The following is a 26,053-nucleotide window of genomic DNA, read 5'->3' on the forward strand; positions in this document are numbered from 1 at the left end:
AATTTGTAATCAACTGATGAAAGAAATTACTCAAAACCACATTCCTGAGAAATAAAACAAGAGAATTGCAGTAAGAGCTCTTGTTCATTAAACCTTGCATACTACTTCAAGATGCACTCAATGCACATGCACATAATTCATAATTCATACTCATAAAGCCCTAGAAAAAAATTATCTAAAATTAAGAATTCATATGATCGTACTCTTGCACCGAGCAAAGGGCACCGAGATGACATAAAATAATCGAAGACCAAATTAACCTGTTAAAACTTCACCAAATTGCGAAATCAAATCACAGTTAAGTAGATTTTTTACGATACAATATTGTCCTAGGCATACCGAAATGGCGACATTTTCTTTCCACATAATAAGCAGTGAGTTGAAGATGCTTAAACCAGGTGATAAATTCTAAATGAAGGGCCTCAATCTGAACAGGTTTAAGCTTCTTTTGTGATGCAATGCTTTTCAGGCTAAATTCGAAACACCCCACCGAACTTTGCCTACTATCATCTCCTAAGTCGCAATTAGCCCAACAATGTTTGATTTACTGAAAAATAAATCAATCAATAATTGGTGCAAAAGGCCGAATTTGGCGGCCCACAATAGTGCGAAAAGGCTCCCCATACTAGTTACCAGTTGATCAAATTTTGCCCTGAATCAAACTAAATGGGCCAAATTGCAATGGGAAATTAAATAACTAGAGTATTTATTTGTGCCAAACTAAATTTAAAGGACCAATTAGCAACTACAGGAAAGTAAATTGATTTATGATTTCAGCATATGCTTTTCCAGAAGGAACTACAAATACAAAGTTTTTTCTTCAAAACCCATGTCAACTGATTGCAATTTATTGATAACGTACCAACGTACAAACTGAAGTTCTATTAAAGTCTAGCAGGAAGAAATCATTATGAGAAAATGAGAACATGCACTTAAAAACTGTATTCTCTAGGCATTTGTTAACTCATACATAAGAAAAGGAAATATGTAAGAGTTCAAGAATGCAACCGTAGATTGTATTCACAAACAAAATATTTATTTTTAAAAGCTTCACCAAATTGGTTTCACTAGAAGCAAATAAATCATGACAGTGAGAGGATGAAGATACTTTATAAGCACTATATCGCATTTGATTCAGCAAAAGAATATGTTAGATTTCCAAACCTGTTTCTTTTCCTATGACACAAGCTTGCAAGCGGCGAGATACCTGACTCAAAGCTGAAAGAATAGGACTACTATACACACGAAATAGCAAAGATCAAAAAAAAAGAAAGGAAGAAACACGATAGAGGAAAAAAAAAAAATCACCGTATAATTTTGCTAGGACTGTGAAAATGTTCTCATTCGAATTTCTGAGCGCATAGCTTGATTTAAATGCCCAAACTTTTCCATTTCTCTGGCAATTTGAATGTCGCTGGGCATGAAGTAGTCGATGAAAGCTTTTAATATGAAATGCGGGATAATTCCGACTACTATGGTACAGAGTAAGCATGCCCAGAACAAAGTTGTTCCCATTACGTGAAAGATAGCCCTGAAATACAATTGCCGCATCAGTGAATCAGTTCAAGTAATTCATGTTATAAAGGCATGCCTACTTTGGGAAAAATTCAGCTAGAATAACAATTCTTTTCCCTCCGTTATCCTACAATCCCCTATAGACCAAGAAGAAAGTCAATTTCTGGCAGAAAAAGTAATTATTTAAAAACATATGTGAGAAGTAGGAGATAGTTCCAGGTCATCCTAGAATAACCCAGTTTGAGGAGAAGAAATAAGTTTTTCCCTTTTTTCTTTGCAACTTGGTAGAATAATAGTGTTGAGTTATCCCCTTTTTGACCCCAGATTTATAGATGTATACATGTACACATGCATATTAATCAGGATCAAGTTACCCTAGTGTAAAGACACACTACCCCACGAGTTCAATATTCGAGTCATCCAAGCCCTAAAATTTAAATCCAACCTGCTGGATGTGAATTACAACATCCAAAAGCCAAAAATTAAAGAAAAGAATCACAAATTTCGCAGACTTGTTTCAAAGCAGTCAAATGTGTCGAACGACAACAAAGGAAGAGGGATTACCAGTAGCCAGATAGAAACCAAATGGAGTCTATGACCATGACACAAATGGCTGTTGCGAGTATACTTCCCCATATTATTGCATGTGTCATCCAATTCCACCGAGCAACATCCATGGCTAAGTGAATATTTACCACAATGACCGCTGCAAGGGCCCATATGTCACCAAGACCAGACCCATCTATAGTACTATGTCTGTACACGAAATAAGGGACGTAGAAAATAGCTAAACTCTGCCAAACTGATTCTATCAGGCAGATGATGAACAATTTTAGGTTGTATTTTTCTTCTCTTTGCCCAGCCCCGTAGAGCCGAGGGTACCTCACAAGCGTCCTCCTGCTGAGATCCTTATCGAGAATCCCAACGACAATTGTTGGGAATGCTGTGTAGAGCACAGAGTACAACAAACTACTCCATTCAGTGATAGCAGTTGTCAATGTAAAAGCTGTATAGAATGTGTACCTGCAGTGACAGGCAAAAGGTTTTTGTTGGGAATCTTTTTGTGAACGAGTATTAAATGATCAAAGGCTCCTTTGCATATATACCCTTCAAATATGTGAAATTGCAGGATTACCCCTACAAAAGTTGATATCCGTGCACAGGCCTGTGAAAACCAATTTACTTGTCTTCATGCACCAGTTGCATATACCTTCGCGAGGGAGGCATACGAGCAAAAAAGTGAGTTTTTTAATGGACTGTGCATAAATAGCAAGTTTGCAAGGGCTTATGCAAATTCGCGTGCGTAGAGGCATACATTTATTAAAAAAATCAAACAGAAGTAATAAATTAAAGAAATACTTTTTTTTTTCCCCATTAAATACATATCAGACAAATGTTGTTCAGTCCTCTTAGTAAATTACCAGTCTACTGTAAAGCAACAACATTTACAGGTACACACATAATTATTAGAGTGTTATATGATCCTGGCAGCTGGAATGGTGAAGAAGGTTTTCAAGTTTAATTCTACTTCTTTTATTTGTTCTTACGTTCCCATGCTTAGGAGGTGTTATAAAACCTTTTTAACTGATGACCAGAGCTATAAATAGAGAACAAAAGAGGTAGCTGTGGGAACATGAAAACACAGTTCAACTGATGCAGAAGATAAAAGATTTGGCATCAACAAGAAAGGGTAAATATGCCAAGAAAGGGTAAATACACCAGACTAGCAGAAAGGCAATAAAAAAACCTTGTGACAGTTCAAGATACGATGGTATTATGGTAATGACCCATACTGCTTGATATGATCATTAAGTGCTTTATGTTGCATAGGAGGTGAATTGAAGGGACTTGTTTGGATGTCGGAACAAGTTATCCAATGATAACTTCTACATTATGAGGTTTTTTTTTTTCTGTGATTGCAATCTAGGAGTTGGCTTGAGTGCCTCACAAGAGCCTTGCAAAATCCTAGCAGTTATGATTTTTTTTCTTTTTCCTGTACTATTACTCCTCTTAGGGGATTTTTCTTATCATTCTTTGAACCCAGTTTGATCCTGACAAGTCGACAAATTGACCATGAGGTTGACCCATCCAGAATTCTTGACTAGTTTTGATCTAGAACTCAACAGTGGTGGTCAGTCATATCTCTCTACTTCACTGTTATACTTCCATATTTAATTAATAGGATTACTAGGATTGGGACTTTACTAAGGACATCTTTTCTAAGGACATGAGCTGTAAGAGCTGTAAGAGCTGTAAGCGGAAACCCTCTGCTCCCATATTTTACAATGATGAATCGAGCTAATGAAAGAGTCAATAATTTTATGCCAGTTCTTTGCTTTGAAGTGAAAAGGTAACTCATCCAGCAGAACATTCAGTAGGAGATACCTCATCATATCATAATATCTGCCATTTTTGGTAAGCCCACAAAATATGTGAATCACTTCTATCAGCACTCCTTATAGTCCCCCTTAGATATGTCCAAACCACCTTAAACAATTTCCATCATCAATAACCAATGAAGACAATACAAAGCCTCTAAGTAAAAAAGTATAACACACCTTAATAGGAGTGGTGAGAGAGGAGACAATACAAAGTCTCTGAGCAAAAAGGTATAACATGCCTTAATAGGAGTGGTGAGAGATGAAGTTACATTGAACTTGTTAAAAAAGTTACAGATGATAGCACCTAGTTGGACAATGAATTTCCCTTAAAACAGAGTTGAACGGACAAATATTATCCATATAGACGTCCCCAAGAAGAGAGGAATGATATTTGACCATACGTATTGATGGAAAATGTGCTCAATATAATCAAGAACAAGGATGTGTCAATCTATGCACGAAACAATGAATACTTCTGGAGGAGAATGATGCAGAATTCACATTTCAAAATAATACTCTCCACAATCGACAGTTCAATGGAAAATTCGAGCACATTCAATGTGCAAAGAGATAAGAACGTTGGCATCTCTGCCAACATGTAAGTGCAAAAGGAATACTTACCAGAAGAGCACAAGGACAAATGCAGCATTTTTATAAAAATTGTATAAGATCATGTAGCCCATCCGTTGGTAATTCCAATGACCATGGACTAATAAAAGGGGCACTAAGAATCTGAACTGCCCCATAGAGAAATCGGAGGCCATAACTGCTTGTCGTCCCTCCTGACCACTGATACCAATCCCAACATCAGCCATTTGAATCATTGAGACATCATTTGCACCTGGATCACACAACACTTATCTAACTTAGCCAAACTTTGGGAATTGATACATCTGGTAGAGTTAACAAATTATAATCATCAAGGAAAAAATCAATAACAAAAAAAGCCTTACCCATTAATTATTAGGGTCGGCTTTACCCAAAAAAAAAAAGAAATAAAGAAAAATATCTATAAGTCAAAGAATATACCATCTCCAATAGCAAGAGTCATATCATCTGTTCGGTGCTTTACAAGTGCAACTATTCCTGCCTTCTGTAGTGGAGCAACTCGGCAACATAAGACAACATCACATTTTGAGGCTATTCCGAACAACTGCATAATCCATGGAAAAAAAACTATCTAAGCTGAATAAGCACGCCAATTGACAAAATCAGTGCCATAGCTTTAAGGGGGGGAAAAAAATTTCAACATACCTCTTCCTGTAGATCTGTCTCAAGAATATAGACAAGGCTGTTACCATCAATGATCAAAGCAAGACGTATCCTACCGGATCCTGCAGCTGTTGTAGAACTCTGTGCCATGGGAGATAACTCCGTGAGTTTGTTACACATGGCCATAGCATCTTCTAGACTTTTTCGACAGGCCTCCCTCGAGTAGCTGTTTATTATGATTTGGGTCATCTCTCTCGTTAGGAGTTTACAAGAATACCCAATAGAGATAGCGGTTTCCTGCTTATCTCCTGTTAAAACCCAAACCTTTATCCCAGCTTGCCTCAGAGATTCTATTGCTTCAGGCACTCCTTTTTGTAGCTTATCTTCAATCCCTGTAGCTCCCAATATATGGAGATTGCGCTCTATATCAGTAGCAACAGTTCGTAGAAGCCCTGCTCTCCCAAGTAAAGCTGTACTAGCTTTTTCATATGCTGATTGCCACTCCTCGAACTCTGTTCTACTCAATTTCCGCGTGCCAACAACCAATGTTCTTAGACCCAATGATGAATAGTTATGGAGATGGGTCTCAGTTGCACGAATAATGTCCAAGTTTATTGACTTATCAATCACTCCGAACATTGAATTGTCTGCGCCCTTCACGTATAGCTTGACTGTCTTATCGGGACAGCCGATTATAACCGACATCCGCTTACGGTCACTATCAAACTCATGAAGGCCTAATACATCGAATCTGTGCATCATAAAGCAGTGGGATGCACAAGAACCACACGTTATTTGAGTAAGGACACTATTATGAAATTGAAACTGATATAAATTACCTACAAAAGAAACTTTCTATTGGAACGCTAACAGCAGCTAAAGTCAGAAAAGCTATCATTCCTACAGCAAGGCAAACACTACATTCTCCTTTCTACTACAAAGTACCCCATCAACAGCTAATATAAACAATCTCAATCATAAGTCTATTAAGTACCACACATAATACCATATTTCTAGCCACAGAAACTGAACAAATTTAGGGCTTTCGCACTTCTGCAAAGTAACCACCAATTACAACAGTAGGAAGGTCCATCCAGAGGTGCACTTAGTCATATCGAATTTGAAGGAAGAAAAAACAAGGAAAAAAACATAGCCGTACACAAATGAGACCTTAACTCTTAATTAGTAGAATCTGCCACCTTAACTTTCATGTTATGGTACAATCTTCCATCCGACCAATATTAGTTTTCTCAAAGGGTTCCATTTTGAAGCGAAATTTATGTTCTTGTTAGGAATATTAGAGCAGAATGCTTCAAATTAGAGAACAAAATTGCAGAAAGCTCTAATAAGGGCCTAATTTGTGCTGCTACTTGATCAAGAGGTAGGTTTTCAACATTTTTTGATCATATGTACTATAAGTGACCAGGAATTGTTAAAAATCAAACATTCTTCCTTCTGAAGGGTCGAGAACAATTAGCATAAATCTCTAATAAAGCCCTAATTTTGTGCTACTACTGCACCAAGAGACAGGTTTCCAACATATCTTTTTCGAGAAGGTTTTAATTTTACCTTTTATAATCATATGCACTACAAGTTACAAAAACTACTGTAAACCGATTTTCTTCACTGAAGGGTCAATTGTACTATTGCGTAAAGTTAACAAGGCAATAGATATAAAATGAAAGGTCTAGCACTATATTAGTAGAACGATGGAAGTTCAAGGGCCCTCAATATATTTAACCCATGAAATTAATAGAATAGACAAGAATAGTTTAACTACTTGTACCTTATAAAAAGTATAGACAAGAAAAATCAATGTTGTTGTCACATTAAAAAAGTATAGACAAGAACAGGGAAGATTGCATTCTTCTAACAGTTTAACTACTTGTACCTTATAAAAAAATCAATGTTGAAAATCATGGTAACAACTGCAGATAACTATTTTTTATGACAAAAATCTCCTGCAACTAGGAACTTGGCAGACCCCAATAAGCTTGGTCTTCAGAGAGAAAACACCTGTAGTTCAATACACAAAGCTGCTGCTACCACTTAAACTACTAGTGAAATCATGTTAACAGTTGAGCGCAACCTTATCTTTTAGACGAAGTAAGAGGCAACATTAATGAACACCGAAAGAGTATCTAATCAAAAAGAAAAGAACTTATCGTACCTCTGTCTATCCCCAAGAACATCGATCACGATGTACCCAGAGGTCCGTTCAACGAGGACAAAGCCATAAGCAGCAGCAGCGTAAACCAAAGCCTGCTCATCTGGAGATTCACCCTGGTAATCAATCAACTTCTGTTTAGGATCCGGAGTCTCAAGAATAAGAGGCACAATAGTATTACAAGCTGCCAGAGCAAGAAAGAATTCGCGTGCGCACTTCCCTTCCTCTGTTTCCCCGCCATTTCTCAACAACTTCGCAAGCTCAGGATCAGTCTTAACCAACATCTTCGGCCTCCAAAACTGATCACCCACTGAAAATTTGAAACCTTCTTAAGGACACTGTATAATCAATCAGATAAGCATATATATCATGTGGGGTAGGATAAATAGTACCACCACGCCACAACTCTTTAGCATGGAGTCAATTTGGTGCCCCCGCCTTTCAGTTTTTCATATCAAGTCACTAATTTTCGCATGTCAATGCAATCTTGTTATTTTGGTTAAATCCACCAATTGAGTTGGACAGGTGTCTTGATATGATTATCATCTAATTACCGCAAAACTGACCTCTGGACTTCGCTTATTTATCTGCTAAAAGGGAGAAATTTAAAGATAAGATTGCAAAACAAGGCGAAGGCTAGGGACCCGACATTCAAAAGATTGGGAACCAAACTGAAACATCCTAAAAAGGTTCCTGGCGCACGGCGCAAGTTACCTATCCCACAACAAAGGTGCACCTACCTACAATGGAATAAAAACCGGTTTCAATCGGCGAAGGAGCTTTCCCGCCACTGTAATCAACACCTCCGACAGTCGCACACTGGAATTCCATCTTGTTCTCCGTCAAAGTCCCAGTTTTGTCTGAGAATATGTACTTAATCTGCCCTAGATCCTCGTTTATATTCAAAGCCCTGCACTGGAACCTCAAATTCGAGCTCTCATCATACAAATTCGTGTCCCTGGTCATGAAGTACGCCTGCCCCAGCCGCACCAGCTCCATCGATATATAAAGCGAGATGGGGATCATAATCTGAAACACAATAACCGCCATGAGGAAAATGATGAACACCGTCATCGCAATCCCGTAATAGTTATAGTTCTTCTCGTCGCCGCCCGAGTAATCTCTCTTCCTAAAGAACTGCATGAGCTCCAATTCATTCTGATGGACCACCAGCCAGATCCCGTTCAAGGTGCATACTATCAAACACATTGCGAGCAAGAACACGGAGAGAAAAAGCGTCTCTCGATTCATCCGGGTCTCGAGCCGGCTCCTCTTCGAGGGAGCGCCCGAGCTGTTGAGCATGACCTTAGTGTCTTTACCTGCGTAGACGACCACGCCGACGGCCCACGCGGTGTTCTTGAGCTCGCAGCCGCGGAGGACGATGTTGGAGGGGCCGAGCGAGACGCGGCGCCCGCCGCGGAGCTCCAAATTGGCGTGGAATCCGTAGATGTTGCGGTTGGGGCGCTCGCAGCGGATCACTCCGGCGAAGCCGTCCTCGGGGGTGCGCGCCAGAGTCTCCTGCTTGGCGTAGCGGCTCTTGAGGTTGGACTCGCCGTCGAGGTTGGTGGTCCGGACGTAGGCGACGCCGGTGGGGTCGGAGGTGGAGAGGAGGACCATGTCGGCGGGGGCGGGGTCGTCGGCGAGGAGCTTGACGACGTCGCCGACGCGGATGCGCTTCCAGGGTTTGGGGAGGAAGCGGGGGAGGGGGGAGGGGCCGAGGACGAGGGAGGAGCGGTTGTTCTCGAGGCGGTCGGAGCGGTGGCGGCGGAAGTCCTCGTAGGCGTCCTTGAGGGCGGTGACGAAGAGGACGAAGGCGAGGGGGAGGAGGGAGGCGCCGCGGCCGAAGACGGCGAGCTGGGGGAGCTGGTTGAGGACGGCGATGACGAGGAAGTAGACGTAGGCGACGCGCCGGAACTGCTCGAACAGGTTGCGGGGGAGGAAGGAGAGCACCGAGTACTTGCCGGTGCGCACGGCGTTGCCCGCGGGGCCGACGCCGAGGCCCAGGCGCGCCGCGGCCTCGGCGGTGCCGGGCGCGTCGCCGACGACGACGAGGCGCGCGTCCTCGTCGGGGAGGTCGCGCTGGGACGCGGCGAGGCGCTCCGACTCCGCGCGCGAGCCGTGGCGCGCGGGAACGCCCAGGGCAGAGGGGGAGGAGGCGGAGTGGGAGGAGTCGGGGGCGAAGGAGATGCGGTCATGGGAGGGGCGGCGGCGGGAGGAGGGGACGTGGCCGGAGATGGGCGGCGGCGGAGATGGATCGGAGAAGAGGCCGAGGTTGGCGGCCATAGCGAAACAGGGGACTAGAGAGGGATCGGGGACATGGGTTACGATGTCCCAAGGGATCAAACCCAAAACTCGATTTTGAGAGAGGAGAAGGTTACGAGGAGATCAAATCAACAAAGAATTAAGCCCAAAACTAGATTTTGAGAACGAGGCAAAACCCAAGATGGGATTTTTAGAGCAGGGGAGGGAGGAGAGAGAAGAGCAGTACCAGTTGAGAATAAATAAAAGTGGAAATGCGTTGGGGTGGGTTAATGAGGAGCTCTAATAAGATAAAGGGAAGAGCCAAGGTCAAATTTTTAGGGGGAGGAAGCAGAGGAAACAGGGGAAGAAGAAGAAGAAGAAGAGGAGGAGGAGGACTATGCTGAAGTCAAAGGAGGAGGCTTTAGAAGTTAGGAGTAGGAAACGGGCATAGGATTTGGAAGGGACTCGGTGGCGGTCGTTGGAGTTGAATGAGACGTAGTCACGTAGGAAAGAAATAGTTGAACATAGAGGAAGAGAGAGAGAGAGAGAGAGAGAGAGAGAGAGGGTGTCGGAGAAGAAGGGATCCAAGGCCAAGGGAAGAAGAGAGAGACAGGTAGTTGGGACGGGCAACGCTACACTTTATCAAATACTAACTAATATTTTAATTATTATATTAATTTTTTTATTTTTATTAAAAATTATTTAGATTTTAATCAATTCTAGAATGAGAGGTACTACAGTCTTTTTTAAAAAAAATATAGATTATTAGAATATTAAAATAATTAGGCTAAATTAGAGAAAACTTTTCTTTTTATAAATATATATTTTAATTTTTAAAAATCTATATTTTGTCCTCTTAAAATTTTATAAATATTTTTAGAAGAGTATAACATTAATGGAGAGAACAAAATATCAAAATTACCTTTATTTTTTATAAAAAAATATTTTTTAAATATATTTTTGTCATTTTGAAGGGTATTCTCGGTGTAAATTATAAAAATGAGCAGAATAGTGATGGAAGCGTGACGGAGGGGGCTAAATGCAATAACTTAAAATATTAAGAGTAAAATATAAATTTTTAGAAGTTAGAGAGAAAAATAAAAAAATAAATATTTATAAGAATTTTTCTGTAATTTAACCAAAATAATTATGAGAGAAGTTAAGAAATGAGAGTTTATATATTATTTTTTTATTTTTTGAGCAATACATTCAATAAAAAATAGGGTAAACTTCAAATATCACCCCTGTGGTTTTGCACTTTTTCACTTTAGTATCCTGTGATTTAAAGTGTATCAAGTTAGTATTCTGTGATTTCATTTTTATCTTTTCGTCAGCTTTTTCGTTAATATTTTGTTAAATTATATACAAAACTTTAGATACACCATCTAGATTTATCGAATATTCACTTTAGTACCCTTTAGTTTTAATTTTGTCACTGATTTAATGAAAAAAATTAGTGGAATCGATGATAAAAAAATAAAAATAAAACCGCATGGTACTAAATTGATATACTTTAAAGCACATGATACTAAATAAGAAAAGTGTGAAATTATAGGGATGGTATTTGAAGTTTTTTTCTAAAAAATATACATTAAGCACTAAAAAGTTAAGAAAAACTAAATTTTAGGATGAATAACTAACTTTTATTTTTAGATATAATGTATGGTTTGTTTCCGTAACATTCTAATATCTCATTTAGGTTCTGATAAATTATAGAGTGATAGTTAATTTCATAAAAACTAAAAAGTAATATTACTTTTTGCTATAAAATGGCATTTTTAAAAATTTTGTTTGAGATAGGCATTTTCGAAATAGATAAAATGACAGTAGTTCATAAAAAAGAAAAAAAAAATATTTAGGATCAAAAATCAAAATTGTCGCATATGGAAAAATTCTTAATGGATATGTTAAAATTGTATGGACAAAATTGTAATACCGCAATAGCGTAGGGACTATTGATACCTATTGATACATTTTACTCATAATTTAGAGAGAGAAAGAGAGGACGTTGGTAGTTGCTAATATTTATGGGAGTGTAACACTACGTTGGTAGAGCAGTAGTTATAGAGAGAGAAAGAGAGATACAGAGGTGGGGTCTAATGTGTCATACTTATACTGTGTTATCAGTAATAGATTAATTATATATATATTTTTTAAAAAATATAATAAAAATATTTTTATTAATCATTATGGGGCAGATGAACTTAAAAATATAATGTTATTAATTGAAAACATCATGTCAGCAATATAACTAATGCACTCTAAATTTCTTTTTTTTTTTATGGAGGTGGCGGAGGGAGCAAGAAATTAATAACAAGTGTAGAGAGAGAGAGATTGGAATGCGGGATCAAATTGGGTACAATTCCGTGCATAAGATCTACTGTGAATTGATTTCTTGCTGGAATTTAGCGAAATTAATCTGCACTGTCTAATATAAAGAGTGTAAATTAGTTATACTAAAAATCCACGACCGCATGGTCCTCATTTCCAAAAAAAATTTACATATTGAGTTGTGAAAAATTTGCCTCCTCCCACAATTTTTTAAAAGGATTGTTCGTAGACCGGGTCTACCAAATCACCTTTTTAGTATTCAAGGCTGGACATTTCAGACAGATCTCTATAAACATAATAGATGACAAATATATTCTTACAAAATTTAACTTTTATATATTATTTTTATAAAAATTTTGATATTTTTAAATATGTTCTTATTCTTAGAATTCGTTAGAAAAATTTATTACGTAATATGTAAATAGAAATGCATTTTCTAAACATTTACGTATTGCTCACGTTCTCTATTATCATTAATTTATAGGAGGAATTAATTAAAGATTATCATAATCCAACTCAAGTCGTGCGATAATGACGTTGCTTATTTATACTTTTGCAAACTTGTCGATGTAGAGATGGCAATGGAAATCCATTAAATTACTAAATACAATTTATATTTTAAATCGATCTAAATTGAAGTTTAGGAAGCAAATTGCTGAGCTCTTTTTTTATAAAAAAAAATTGTAACGGAGAAAATTTAATAAATTTTTCTAAATGATGAAAAATATCGTTGGCTTTTTTTTTTCATTTATTGGAGACCAACATTTAGGACAAAGCTATTAATGAGATTCAATGCTAGGTAAAGTAAAATAATAATAATAATAATAATCATCATCATCTTTGACACACATCCAACCAAAAAGGACATTAACAAGTAAAGAGTAATTAATATGTGACAATTTCTAAAAATTCTTTTATACTTTTTATAGCTTCTAATTTATTAAATTTAGCTCACAAGTTATGAAACAAATATGCATTAGGATAATATAAATTTTTTTTTAATTTTTTCAGGTCCAACAATTCTAGATGACTCTTAATACTAGAAAATTTTTTGCTATTGTTGCTTGTGGCTATAATTTAATGTTGTGAGTTTATAGCCCAAAATAAATAATTCTATTACGCATTTTTACTCGCTATTTTATGTAAAATAAAGTATTTATTATAACAGTAATACTAAAAATATTATCCTAAATATTTTTTTTTGTACTTATATAAATGTAAAGGTCTTTAAATTAATGTTATTATTTTTATCTGAAATAATAGCAGAGACAAATGGGGGGGAGAAATATTAGAGCCGTGGAGCTGGTCTACAGATGATGTGGAATACCCGGTGCACGGGGTAATTCCTCCGCTGTAGAGCACATCATTGCGAATATGCCGCTACGCACAACTTTTATTTTTTCTCTCGTGGGACCCACATTGAGTTGTGGAATATTCCTTCCAATTTCGCAGCCTCGAAATTTGCCCAATTTCGAATCTTCACCGACTCCCAACACTTCTGATTGGTTCCCAAAAAAAAAAAAAAAGAAAAAGAAAAAGAAAAAGAGAGAATAGATGCTTCGATGCCTCCCAAAATGCTTGTGCACCACGGAAAGATCTCGGCCGTCCAAATTGTCCTGATCCTATGTGCACGACTCTTGAGGGGGAAAGTCACTCTATCTGATAGATCGTTTTCTGGCGCAAGTGTCAAAGGACTTGATAGTTGATATTTCAGGTCTTAAGTTCGAATTCTAATTGATTCACATTTTTAACTAAATTTAATTCTAAATGAAATAAATGAAGCGAATAGTATACTATCTATTTTTTTTTTAAAAAAAAAATCACTCAATCTGATTTGTCTCACTCAGACATATAGTTACTGTTCACTTCCAGATATGTTATCTAATCTGAATTTTGAAAAAAAATAAAGTGAATTTTTTTGGTAGTGAAAATTACCTAACGTTGTTGATTGAAAAGGAGTTGGACGCAAATATATGCGTATATATCGGCCATGCTAAACCCTTGATCGGCGCAAATCGCTATCATTTTTGATATGGATGTAATTGCCCATACCTAGTGCATATGAACATTTTACATATAATTCTTTATTTTTCCTTTTCTTTTCAACTCCATTGGTTAATTTCCTAATTATAGTATTTTTATTATTAAAAGTTGGCCAATTTGCATAAAAAATTTACTTATTTTGGGCTTTTGCAAAACCGGGCCACCTTTTTTCACTTTGCAGATTCGGTCCGAATTTTTAGCAAACTGACCAAAATACCTTTATTACTGTTTCTCTCTTCTCTTTCTCTCTCCTCTTCGTTTCTCTCGTTCTTTTTTTTTTCTCTCGCCGAAAAAACGTAGCGAAGGCAGAGGCGAAGGCGGAAACGGTCCGCCTCGCCTCTCACCCTCATGCTCTCGCTCTCACCCTTGCCCTCGCCCACGCATCTCCCACCTTCCTCGCCTCCGATCTCGCCGAGGCCGCGCAGCGACTTTTTTTCTTTCTTTTTTCTTTTCTTTTCTTCTCCGACTCTCCTCCACCGTCTCTGACGACGACATCTCTCTCGCTCCCTTCCTTACCCTCCTTTCCGCCTTCGACGACAATGCATCTTCGCCGGTGCCGACGTCGACACCGTGGAGGTCACTGCGGTGTTACAGCCTCGGAGCCGGGAGTCCTTAGCGGCGTCGTTGCCGGCGCCGTGGTCGTTGGTAAAGAGGGGCGACAAAAAAAATATAAAAAAAACAAGAAAAAAAATAAAAATACAAAATTATAGAAAAAGAAGAATGAAGATGAAATTGCATCGTTAACTGTAAAAAAAAAATTATAAGTTGTACTACTTAAGATGTAAACTGCAGCTTTAAGATGAAAATTATACTCTTTAAACGAAAATTACACTCTTTGAAAGATATTTATATTGTTTCTCCTCTTATTGCACTCTTTCAGATGTAAACTGCATCCATTAAGATGAAAATTACACTCTTTAAACGAAAATTACACTCTTTGAAAGATATTTATATTGTTTCTCCTCTTATTGCACTCTTTCAGATGTAAACTGCATCCATTAAGATGAAAATTACACTCTTTAAACGAAAGTTGCACCATTTCTGCTCTTGTTATACTATTTTTTATCTTAAACTGCTCCCCTTTAAAAGATATTTATACTGTTTTTCTCTTGTTGCACTGTTTATCCTCTTATTGCACTATTTATCCTCTTGTTACATTATTTCTATCTTAAACTGCATCCTTTAAGAGGAGAAACAATGCAACAATAGGAGAAATAGTGCAACAAGAGGAGAAACAGTGCAACAAGAGGAGAAATAATATAAATATCTCTTAAATGTGTGCAGTTTAAGATAAAAAATAGTATAAGAAAAGGAGAAATGGTGCAACAAGAGTAGAAACAGTGCAACTTTTATTTAAAGAGTATAACTTTCATCTTAATGGATGCAGTTTATATCTGAAAGAGTGTAATAAGAAGAGAAACAGTATAAATATTTTCCAAAGAGTGTAATTTTTATCTTAAAACTGCAGTTTATATCTTAAGTAGTGCAACTTGTAATTTTTTTGCGGTTAACGATGTAATTTCATATTCATCCTTTTTTTTACATAAGTTTTTATCTTTTTTTTTTTCTGTTTTTTCTATAATTTTTTTTTGTCACTCTCTCTGCCAACAGCCACGGCGCCGGTGACGACGCCGCTAAGGGCTCTCCCGCTCCAAGGCTGCAAAGCCGCAGTGACCTCCACGGTGTCGGTGTCGGCGCCGGCGACGCCGGTGAAGATGCATCGTCGTCGGAGGCGGCAGAGAAGGAGGGAGAGAGAGAGACGAGAAGGGCGGGGAAGGGCGAGAGAGACGTTGTCGTCGAAGACGGTGGAGGAGAGTTGGAGAAGAAAAGAAAAGAAAAAAGCAAAAAAAAAGTCGCGGCACGGCCTTGACGGGGTCGGAGGCGAGGAAGGTAGGGGTGCGTGGGCGAGGGCAAGGGCGAGGGCGAGGGCGAGAGCATGAGGGCGAGAGATGAGGCGGACCGTTTCCGCCTCTGCCTCTGCTTTCACTACTTTTTTCGGCAAGAAAAAAAATGAACGAGAAAAACAAAGAGGAGAGAGAAAGAGGAAAGAGAAAAAATAATAAATGCCAATTTGCATAAAAAATTCACTTATTTTGAGCTTTTGCAAAATCGGGCCACATTTTTCGTTTTTACAGATTCGGTCCGCTTTTTCAGCAAACTGACCAAAATTGAGCCCAAATATCTAACAATGATAAAGGATACATATGAATTACATATATACATACGATAAGTGTTTTTATTTTATTGGCAGAAAATCACTTACTTTCTTAAAATTTAATTAGACAACTTAGGAATTCTTGGTTTAGATCCACTTCATTAGCTCTTTATTTTTTTTTTCCTTTGTAGTTGAAAGAAGCAGAAAGGCAATTTTTATTTAAGAAAAGCTTGATTAAAAGTCTCGAAATGTTACAGAGATCTAGCACATCCTATATCAAATAGGGAGTTGTTTAAGTCAATTTCGTTATATATTGATGAAAAAATCTTTTGTTTTTAACCTATATGGAGTAAAATTTCAACAGATCATTTATTTCGATTTGTATGTACACAATTAATTTCGCCATTAATACAATCAGAAGTAAAGACAAAAAACAGCACTATCAGTCTTTTTCTTCTGAAAAATAAAAAAACATGGCCAATCATATCATAGAAATTAAATTCAGAAAAATTATTGCCTAGACATTGTCCACCATGCGGACTATAAACCAATCGAATTAAGATATGTCCTCTGTTTGATCTTTACATTCAAATCGCACCTTCCAATAAGTGATATATAAAATATAGATGATTAAAAATCACAACAAATAAAAAAGCAGTTCTATAGATTATTCATGCCTAACATGGAAGAAAAATTCTTATCCAGTTCAACCGTTGCATCAGATATATATATTAATTATATATTTATAAATAATCCATTTCGTCTCTTATTTGAAAACTGATATCGTTATATCAAAAATGTTTTGTTTATTTATCAAAAAGCCTCGGTAGTGGCGGCTGACGAAGCAGTCCACAACTGACATGGCGGACTAAGTCCAGCATTAAATTATCAAGAAAAATTGAATGCTGGACCTGAGACAAACTATTGCCTACACCAGATGTATAAATAATCTTATACACCACACCCCCTAGACGCCTGCGATAGAATTAAGGACATTAAAATCAATTTTTAATTCATTAAATATATTTTATGATATTTATAAAACTTATACATCACCACAAAACCGAAACAATGTTCTTTTCTCTACCATTTCAAACCACGTGATTTATTTATATATAATACGGGGCCCCTCTAGTTGGTGCGGTGCATGAGGGAGTGTGGAGATACACCTGGTGCAGGGGTGCATATATTGTTTCGCCCTAATCGCGCACTCTCCCAATCCTGAGAAAGATCGGGAACTTAACTACCTTAACCGCCTCGGGATTCCCACCCCAGGCCTCGACGAGATCACCCACCGTCGATTCGGTCAACAATTCCACGCCCTTCTCCTGAGCCGTCTGATACGCGGACCACGACCTGATGTACGTCAGATACGCCCCGAGATCCATCTCCCTCTCCGACACGAACTCGAACGGCCCCGTCCCCTCCTCCCCCTGCACCGGGTCCACGGGGAACTCCACGTTCCGGTACTCCTCGTCCACCAATCGCCGCTCGGGGGCCCAGTAGGGCCCGGACTCGGCGTACAGGCGCCGGCGCACGGAGTCCACGGCTGGGTCCACGGTGGGCACGGTGTAGCACCACGCGGCGAGGACTCCGTGGGCCGGGCGCAGGAGTGAGCGCGCCTGCGCGTGGAAGGAGGCCGGGTCGAGCCAGTGGAATGCCTGGGCCACGGTGATGAGATCGACGGTGGATGGGGCCGCCACGTGGCCGTGGAGGAATGGTAGGGACGGGGTGGGCCCCGTGTGGACGTACCGGACGTTGGCGACACGTGGCGCGTAGGCGAGCTGCTCCGCGCTCGTGTCCGTGCCCACCACGGACTTGTACAACTCCGCCAACTGTTGACTCGGTCAAATTAAAATAATTTTGGAAGTAATAAAATAAATAAGGATAAATTAGTAACTTAAAACTTATCATCATCTATTGAGTGCATGTACAGTAAAATATATGGAAATGAAATGTTACTTTAAAATTATAGTCACAAATAGAGCGTTCAGAATCGGAATAAGTCATACCGAGACGGCGGCTTGGCCGCTGCCGGTGCCAACGTCCCAGCAGAGGTCGTGTCGGGCCGTCTTCGATGCGATGAACTGAAAGAGCTCCGGCGGGTAGGTCGGCCGCGCCTCCGCATACTTCTCCGCCTGCTTGCGAAATAACTCCGCCATTAATTACCTTAATCAATCTTATTTTCCACAACTGATCATATAAAACCTCTCCTTCCTCTCCTTCTCTCTCTCTCTCTTTGCGTGTTATGCTTCGTCTGTTCTCTTTCTCCCCCATTCTTGTGGTGGTTTTATAAAGAGGATAGTATGTGTTGACTAGTTTGTGAGAATCAAAATTGAGCTTTGTTTCTTGGGTTTCAAGCAAAGATATATATATTTTATCGGGCCCAGCTTTTTGGCGAGTACTACTACTATATATTTATATGAAGCTTCCAACCTATTGCTTGTTGCAACTTTGTTAATTAGCAATCGCATTCTAGGTAAGCACTATACTAATAAACTACTTCCTCAGGAAGCGTGATGCTGTTGCTCACTACTTCCTCAGGAAGGTAAAGCGCGCACTAGTAAACTAAAGGCAGCTAATCACTTACTCAATATGTATGGTGATTCAGAGCTTATGTGAAACATTCGTTGTACTCTAAAAGCTTAAGCTATTAGATAACGGTATTTTAAACATTTTTATATTTAACACTCCCCCTCACGTCTGGGCTCGAGACTTTAATCCGCCCATGACGTGGGCTTGAATTAAATGGAAGAAAATTAATATGTTAGGAGACTGGCGTGACTCGAACTCAGGACCTCCTGCTCTGATACCATGTGAAACAACCGTTGTACTCTAAAAGCTTAAGCTTTTAGACACCGTTCTCTAAAAATGTTTAAACACCGTTCCCTAACAGCTTAAGTTTTTAGAGTACAACGGTTATTTCACATGGTATCAGAGCAGGAGGTCCTGAGTTCGAGTCACGCCAGGCTCCTAACATATTAATTTTCTTCCATTTAATTCAAGCCCACGTCATGGGCCGACTAAAAAGTCTCGAGCCCAGACGTGAGGGAAAGTGTTAAATATAAAAATGTTTAAACACCGTTCCCTAACAGCTTACTCTTTTAGAGTACAACGGTTATTTCACAACTTATTTTGATTATTCATACAAACTATTAATACGCATGAGGCTTTAATTTTGTTCTGCTATATTATTTGTGTCATTTATCTGAGAAAAATTCTTTAGGAATAGATGAGAGTAGTAGTATTGATAAATCGATTGGTTTCTTGGGATGGTATGCGGGAATCACCTACCCGGCACTTTGTGTAAATCTTTTGATTGCGCAATTTTCACTACCTAGTTAAATTTGATTAAAAAAGTTATAGTGCGCATTATGCATGCGACAGGATATTCTTCTCTATTTCTACTATTTTTAAAAAAAATTTCTTTTCATTTTGGAGGTATGCAACTAATCTTGCTTGCCTGCAGTGCCGTGGACTTTTATATTAAAAAGGAAAAGATGGGTAAAATCATAGACAACTTATTCGAACCATGCGTCATTTTAAACTGAGTATCAAATCTTTCAAAAGTTTAATTTTACTGTATAACTTTTCAATTTATTTAATTTGAGTCGGCTAACGGTATTTTGACTTTAAAATTTGAATACATCATTTATCTTCACAGATTTTGTTAGTATATTTATATAATTTTTTTAATTATAAATTTATTAAAGTAAGTAAATAGTTTAAATTTTGGAATCCAAAAATTGTTGGTCGACTCAAATCACACAAATGGAAAGGTCGGATGATAAAATCAAAAATAATGAAAGATTCCTAGTTTAGGTAAATTATGTACGTTTTTACTTATAAAAGAGGTAATAATGGTTGAACTAAGGTGTAAAGTGTAAACTCACAAATTGTAGGCTATTTGAAATAGGCCCTTCAACTATTTTTCTTTCAATCCACTGCCTCTTTAAGAGCTTTGTTTTTTAAAGTTTTCTTTTTCAAGTAAATACATTATTTATTTCAAAGCTTATTACAGAATCAAATGTTAATAAAAGGGTAAACTTCAGTAGGACCCCTCATGGCTTAGTGCATTTTTATTTTATCACCCTGTAGCTCCGAAAGTTATACTGAACTAATGCGTCGTTTTAATTTTGTTTCAATATTAGAGCCAATCGTTAAACAGAATACCATCACGTGGTTTTCAAAAATTTCAATCAAATAGAAATAAACTACATGCTAGTTAAGTGTAATTTTTTGAACACCCATGGACAAAGTGAAAATGCTAAAGTAGGGGTGGGGGAAAAGTTGAAATTCACAGTTTAATTAGTTGGCTTTTAAAATAGCTAAATTTAATGAAACACTCTCTATCAAATTTTATAATACCTATATTTTACCCTGTATTTTTTTTTTTCCAGAAGAGCTATTTGGATGCTTTTTGTAGAATTTCAAAATACAACCAAAAAATTCCATAATTTTATTAAAGTAAATGAGAGCGAAATATCTTAGCCATTGCTCTCTCTCTCTCTCCCCCTAAAATTGAGGCACATTGTTGTAAAAATTTAGAGTAACTTCAAAGTGATCTAAATACCTTAAATACAGAGTTTCTTAACATAAAGTGATATCGTTTCACGCAAATGTTATATACTATTTTTTTAAAAAATGTTCTGAATTTAATTTCAGAGTTCCCAAACAAGCCCTAATTGCATAAATAAGTCAAATCAAAGTAATTAAAAGTTGCGAGAATTTCAGTAAAAAATAATTGCCCGAGAGATCTATTCCAAAAATGGTAATAAAAGTAGGGTTGGACCGCAAAATTACACGTGTTTTCTGTCCAGATCATCTAATCTTTCCAAAATTTTAATTCAAACTATGAAATAAATTCGGCCGAAAAACAGTACATAACAAAGTAATATTTTCTCGTCCCAAGTCCGTTTAACAGTTTGAATTTTGAATTCAAATTTATAAAAAATAATGGGGCTGGAAAAGTATACTGATGTTTCTTGGGCCATGTAGCCTAACTTCCCGGATTTCGAATTCAAAATTATGAAATAAATTCGACCGAAAAGGGACACAAATGTTTTTATCCAAAATTTAAAATTCAAATAATACAAAACAATTGGGCCAAAGGCCCAAGTCCATCTAAAGGCCCAAATTCAATTCATGAAAAAAGAGTAGTAGACAGACAAAGGATTGAAATGTTTGGTTCGGCCCAAAATCCAAAATTTGAATTCAAATTATACAAAATAATTTGGCCGTATAGGGTTGTCCAAGAGCCGAATGCGAGCAAGCTCGCACTGGCTCGTATTTGTTCGTTTAAACAAGTCGCACACGAATTTGTTCATAAAAATATCAAGCCAAAAGGTTCAGCTCGTATTCGGCTTCTTTACTAATGAGCCGCATACGAGATGGATCGCGAACAGCGACCTGAGTTCCCAATTTCTAGGCCCAAGTCTATACAGCGGCCCAAATTTTTAATTGAAATTACGAAATTACTTGGCCCAAAAAATATTAGATATATTTGGAAGGCCCAAGTCCATCCAATGGCCAAAATTTTTGATTTGAAATTCATTTGAAAATTTTTAATTTGAAATTTCAATAAAAAAAAAGAAAAAAATTCCGTTGCCGGGACTCGAACCCGGGTATCTCGGGTGAGAGCCGAGTATCCTAACCAACTAGACTACAACGGATTACATTCACAAACTTTATTTAATGAAAGCAAATATTTATTTTTTTGAAAACTTTAATACATGTTAAATAATCATGCTTTGGTTTATAATCTAATTTTAAGTTCCTCTTGGTTTGCGATATTTTGTTAAGATTTCAAAGATAATGTGTGGGTTACAGTCTAAGAAGTCTCATCCTTGGAGCGCCACAGAAATGCGACATGATGGAAAAAATATGATTCTCACAATCTTAAAATTTGTGTTTGATTTAATAAAGCTGGCAAATCATTCTAATTTTTTTTAATTATATACATATCTATGTAAAGTAAGGCTATTGTATATTTACTCTTCTAAACTCTAAGATATTTTTATATATCCACGCAAACTTTAAAAATCCATCACATTTTAGTACAATAACTATTTATTCTTATCGTAATCAATAATGATAATCAATTGATATTTGAGGTCAAGTTCTATCTCTTTTTGTTTATAAATTAAGAATGACTAGATTTCTTTCCGTCCCTTCTAAAAATGTTTGATTTCTTATTTTACGAGTGCAATGAAGAAAATAAGCACAAGATAGTATTTTTAAATAAAATATGGTGCATTTTGATTAGTCAATTAATATATATTTATTTGCCAGCTTTTAAACTCTGAATAATACATATTAATACTATAAAATTTAACAAGAAATAAATAGGGCTTTTTTGGCAAATGGCCCCTTGAAAAAATTTTATTTTAAAACTAGCCCCAATAAATTTATAATTACAAAAATGACCCTGCTTCTGCTATGCAGGCGCCACGCAAGCGCCCCGTGAGCCTGGTTGGCAAGTTGAACACGGTGAATCATTCACCGTGTTCAAACACGGTGAATGATTCACCGTTTTTCATATTTATATTTATTTTTTTCTTTTTAAGGATTGGCAACGAATCGGGTTTGGATCGGGTTTTCAAAAATCCGAACCCGAATATGAAAATCAAATTAAAACCCGAATCCGAATCCGAACCCGAACCCGAACCCGGCGGATTTTAAAAATTCATACCTATATAACTTTAATATATGGATATGGGTATGGATTTTTAACCCGCCGGATTCGAATTCGGGTTCGGATTTTAATTTGATTTTCAGATTCGGTTTCGAATTTTTGAAAACCCGATCCAAGCAATTATAAATTTGTTGGGATTAGTTTTAAAATAATTTTTTTTCAGGGCGCTATTTGCAAAAAATGCAATATTTTTATTTAATGGTTTCTTACATTTAATTCTCCTTATTTTATTCTATTTCATTTTTTTTAATGGTACACGGGTACGTTCGTTTGGCACGTGCAACTGTACACATAATAATATATAGTCGTTGTTTACACGTAATGCCTCACATGGAATATTCACTTTATCCAATCCAACGATGAAAAAAAAAAACGTAACGCATATAAGAATCAACGGATACTAACACCAACAAAACGACAACATATATAGTAATCATGCATCATCTTCATGCATGCACTAACAATTAGAGCATCAAAACCAAATGCAATTTTGTTCTTCTTGTTAAACATATTTTCCAACTCAATTATCATGCATTCATCATTCATGCAGTCACAATTAGAAAATCGAAACCAAATGCAATTTTATTCTTCTCGTTAAACATATTTTTCCACTTATTTTCAAATCGATTCATTCTTACGATAACATGATAATAGTGTTTATTTTAAATCTCTGTAAAGCTGTGACGCGTAGAATTTCATTATCAAATAGGCGTGACTTTTTTTAATTAAGGAAGCCCCTCGCTGATCCCACCACTTAATAATTCGACTTAATCCACCTAAAACTTTTGTTTTCTAATATATCTCTAAATGGTATTATTAACTCAATTAGTACGATGTTATTTGATTAATTAAACTATTTAAGGACAACACACATATATAAGTGTGAAAGGACGAGAGGAAAATTTAAATTTTGAATAGGGGTTCAAATTAAAGAATGATTTTGCCACGTAATTAAGTTGTCGATAATAGGAAGTCAAAGATTGTGGATTTGATTTAACAACTTTTGTTGTCATCAATTAATGTATATGTACCTGGAATAAAACATGCATGCATGTTGGTAATTACATGTGCTAATGAAGTACAATTTTGTCAAGGGAAATTTGAATGTGGTACCTACATGATTAGCACAAAATAGCCCATATGATCATATATATAAAGGGGCTTGGAATATAATTGCACAAGTAGGTTGTAACTACTATTGTGTGTCGCATGCAGATTGGCTTGTACAATATTGGTCGGCAATTAGTGGTTAAAAAAAAGAAAGTACCTTCGAAAAGCATCACGCGTTTAGGAATAGGGTTAGTTCCATATGGCTTTTGCAAAGATGTTAAACAACAGATAAATTTACTATAAAGCTTAATTTAATAATCAGATTTATTTTTTCAAAAATTCTATAATTTGCAAATGTATCTCTTCAAAAGCTTTAATACGTTATATATTTGTTCATACCGTTTGATAACCATTAGCTTTTTAATAGTGGGTGCATGAAATAATCATTTATCTTTATAAATTTTTTCTGCAAAAAATTTATCTTTTTTCCTTTCTCTTTTCTTGCCTTCGCTGCGGACCGCGTGGCATACCTCACCTTCGTCGCGGCTGCGAGCCTTCCGTCCAACTCTGGTCTCGCTGTAGGCCTCGCCACCTCAATCAGCAATTATAGGAGGAGGGAAAAGTGACAGAACTCATTATTGTAATACAAATTATATGTATGAGAAGTAAAAAGGTCATTTCATCTCGTATCTAATTGTGGTTAATTTGTTAATTTTATTCATCGTTATCCATATTTTTGTAACAGAAAAATACACTTACAGATGAAAAAAAAATTAGAAGGACAAATCTGATCACTTAAGTTTTGTAGAAATTTATTGCTATTTGATATTTTTGCAGAGTAAATATAGGCAGAAAGATGCCTAAGGATCACGATTTCTTCTGTGGTTTCTGGACGAACAGATGCGTGCTTTTGATCCCAAAATAGAAGCTTTAGTTTGCAGCTTTTACTTCTGCAGCATAAAAAATATTTAGTTAGATAGAATTAATTTAATATAAAACTCTCATTGCTTCTTCAATTAATATTACTTAAATAATACTTAGTGAAAAAAACAAAAGAAAGAAAATTTAGTTTGCCCGAACAAATTCTCAACACAGTAGCTCAAATAAATTATGTTTTAGTGTTGGATGTATTATGCATGTAAAGATCATTTGACCATTACTTCGGGTCACAACAAATCCTTATTATATGTTTTTCTAAGCTTAGGTAGATGTTTAATCCATCAAAAGTAGCAAAGACTTTTTTTTTTTTTTTTTGTTTTAAGTGTAAAAGTGAGTTTGGTTCATTGTCATTCGAAATAGGGTTAAATACTGGTACACTAATATTCCGAAGTTTAAATTAATTTGTATACACTTCTAAACTTGTAATACTTTAATTTTTTTGTCAATTTTCATTAAATCTTTTTTAGTTTCCGCTTTTCTCTTCTTTTACTTTTCTCTAATACTTCACTTTAGCTTCCAAACTGAACCGCTAAAGAAAAATAATCCCAATCAAAAGGAGTGTCTCGTGCCAAAAAATTATATTTTTTCCATTTAGCTCCAAATTACGCTAAACCCAGAAGAGATCGAATCTACTATGATAATAAAGCTTCTTCACTACAAGAGAAATTGTGATCATACAACGAGTTTTTAAATCTATGAAAGAGTAATTGGCTTACTCGAAAAGGAAAAGAAACTGATTTAGTTGGCGAAAAAAAAAAGGAAAAAAGAAGAGAGAAAATTTAATTGGAAGGATATTTACATAAGGTATTACAAGTTTAGAATGATATGTAGATTAATTGTAAATTTGGAGGGTTATATAAACTATTTTTAAACTTTAGAAGGGTACAATAGTATTTAATCCTTAGAACTATATAGAATTAAAACCATGCATAACAATTATAACTGCATAAATTTCATTTGATTAAACATAATAAAAAACACTGCATGTATAACTAATTTGTATGGTATAAATAATTATATCACTTTGTATATGAGGTAGTAAATTATTACCCAACACAGAAGAAAAAAAAATTATTTAAAATATGACTAACGTGGTAAGCTTATTTTTATTTAAAGTTATTCTCTTCAAAAGCTAGTTGAAACAGTGGCCAATTTAGATGTAATTTTAATTGCAGTAGCTGAGCCCCCTCGTATAGTTTCAATCACAATGTTAGATACAAGTACACCAAATCAAATGTTGTATTTAGAACAGTATGCATTTACAACTATAGTGCCATTAACATAACATCAAAATTACTGATCTTCATCTTCTTCATCATAAAATA

At 36.6% G+C, this 26,053-nt stretch overlaps 2 protein-coding genes and 1 non-coding gene across 5 annotated transcripts; all 3 read right to left on the reverse strand.

The window, feature by feature from the left end:
* Positions 1,086-10,031, reverse strand: LOC109708982 (phospholipid-transporting ATPase 1-like). Of its 3 annotated transcripts, XM_020230991.1 has the most exons (7): positions 8,016-10,024; positions 7,279-7,585; positions 5,151-5,859; positions 4,926-5,049; positions 4,518-4,737; positions 2,080-2,538; positions 1,086-1,531 (listed from the first exon to the last, which is right to left on the reverse strand). In XM_020230991.1, exons 1-7 carry the CDS (start codon positions 9,556-9,558, stop codon positions 1,321-1,323), a joined length of 3,573 nt encoding a protein of 1,190 aa, XP_020086580.1. In that variant the 5' UTR covers positions 9,559-10,024; the 3' UTR covers positions 1,086-1,320. The 3 variants fall into 3 exon arrangements, with proteins under 3 accessions (XP_020086580.1, XP_020086581.1, XP_020086582.1); XM_020230992.1 differs by lacking the exons at positions 1,086-1,531; positions 2,080-2,538 and adding an exon at positions 2,602-2,725 and having other exon boundaries at positions 8,016-10,031; XM_020230993.1 differs by lacking the exons at positions 1,086-1,531; positions 2,080-2,538 and adding an exon at positions 3,415-4,002 and having other exon boundaries at positions 8,016-10,031.
* Positions 17,029-18,413, reverse strand: LOC109708523 (putative methyltransferase DDB_G0268948). The gene is made up of 2 exons (XM_020230310.1): positions 18,058-18,413; positions 17,029-17,880 (listed from the first exon to the last, which is right to left on the reverse strand). The coding sequence occupies exons 1-2, from the start codon at positions 18,205-18,207 to the stop codon at positions 17,245-17,247; spliced, it is 786 nt and encodes a 261-aa protein (XP_020085899.1). The 5' UTR covers positions 18,208-18,413; the 3' UTR covers positions 17,029-17,244.
* TRNAE-CUC lies at positions 21,645-21,717 on the reverse strand. The gene has a single exon. It is a non-coding gene; the product is annotated as a tRNA-Glu (tRNA).

This window comes from Ananas comosus, linkage group 4 (assembly GCF_001540865.1).
Source record: "Ananas comosus cultivar F153 linkage group 4, ASM154086v1, whole genome shotgun sequence".
Taxonomy (NCBI): Eukaryota; Viridiplantae; Streptophyta; class Magnoliopsida; order Poales; family Bromeliaceae; genus Ananas; species Ananas comosus.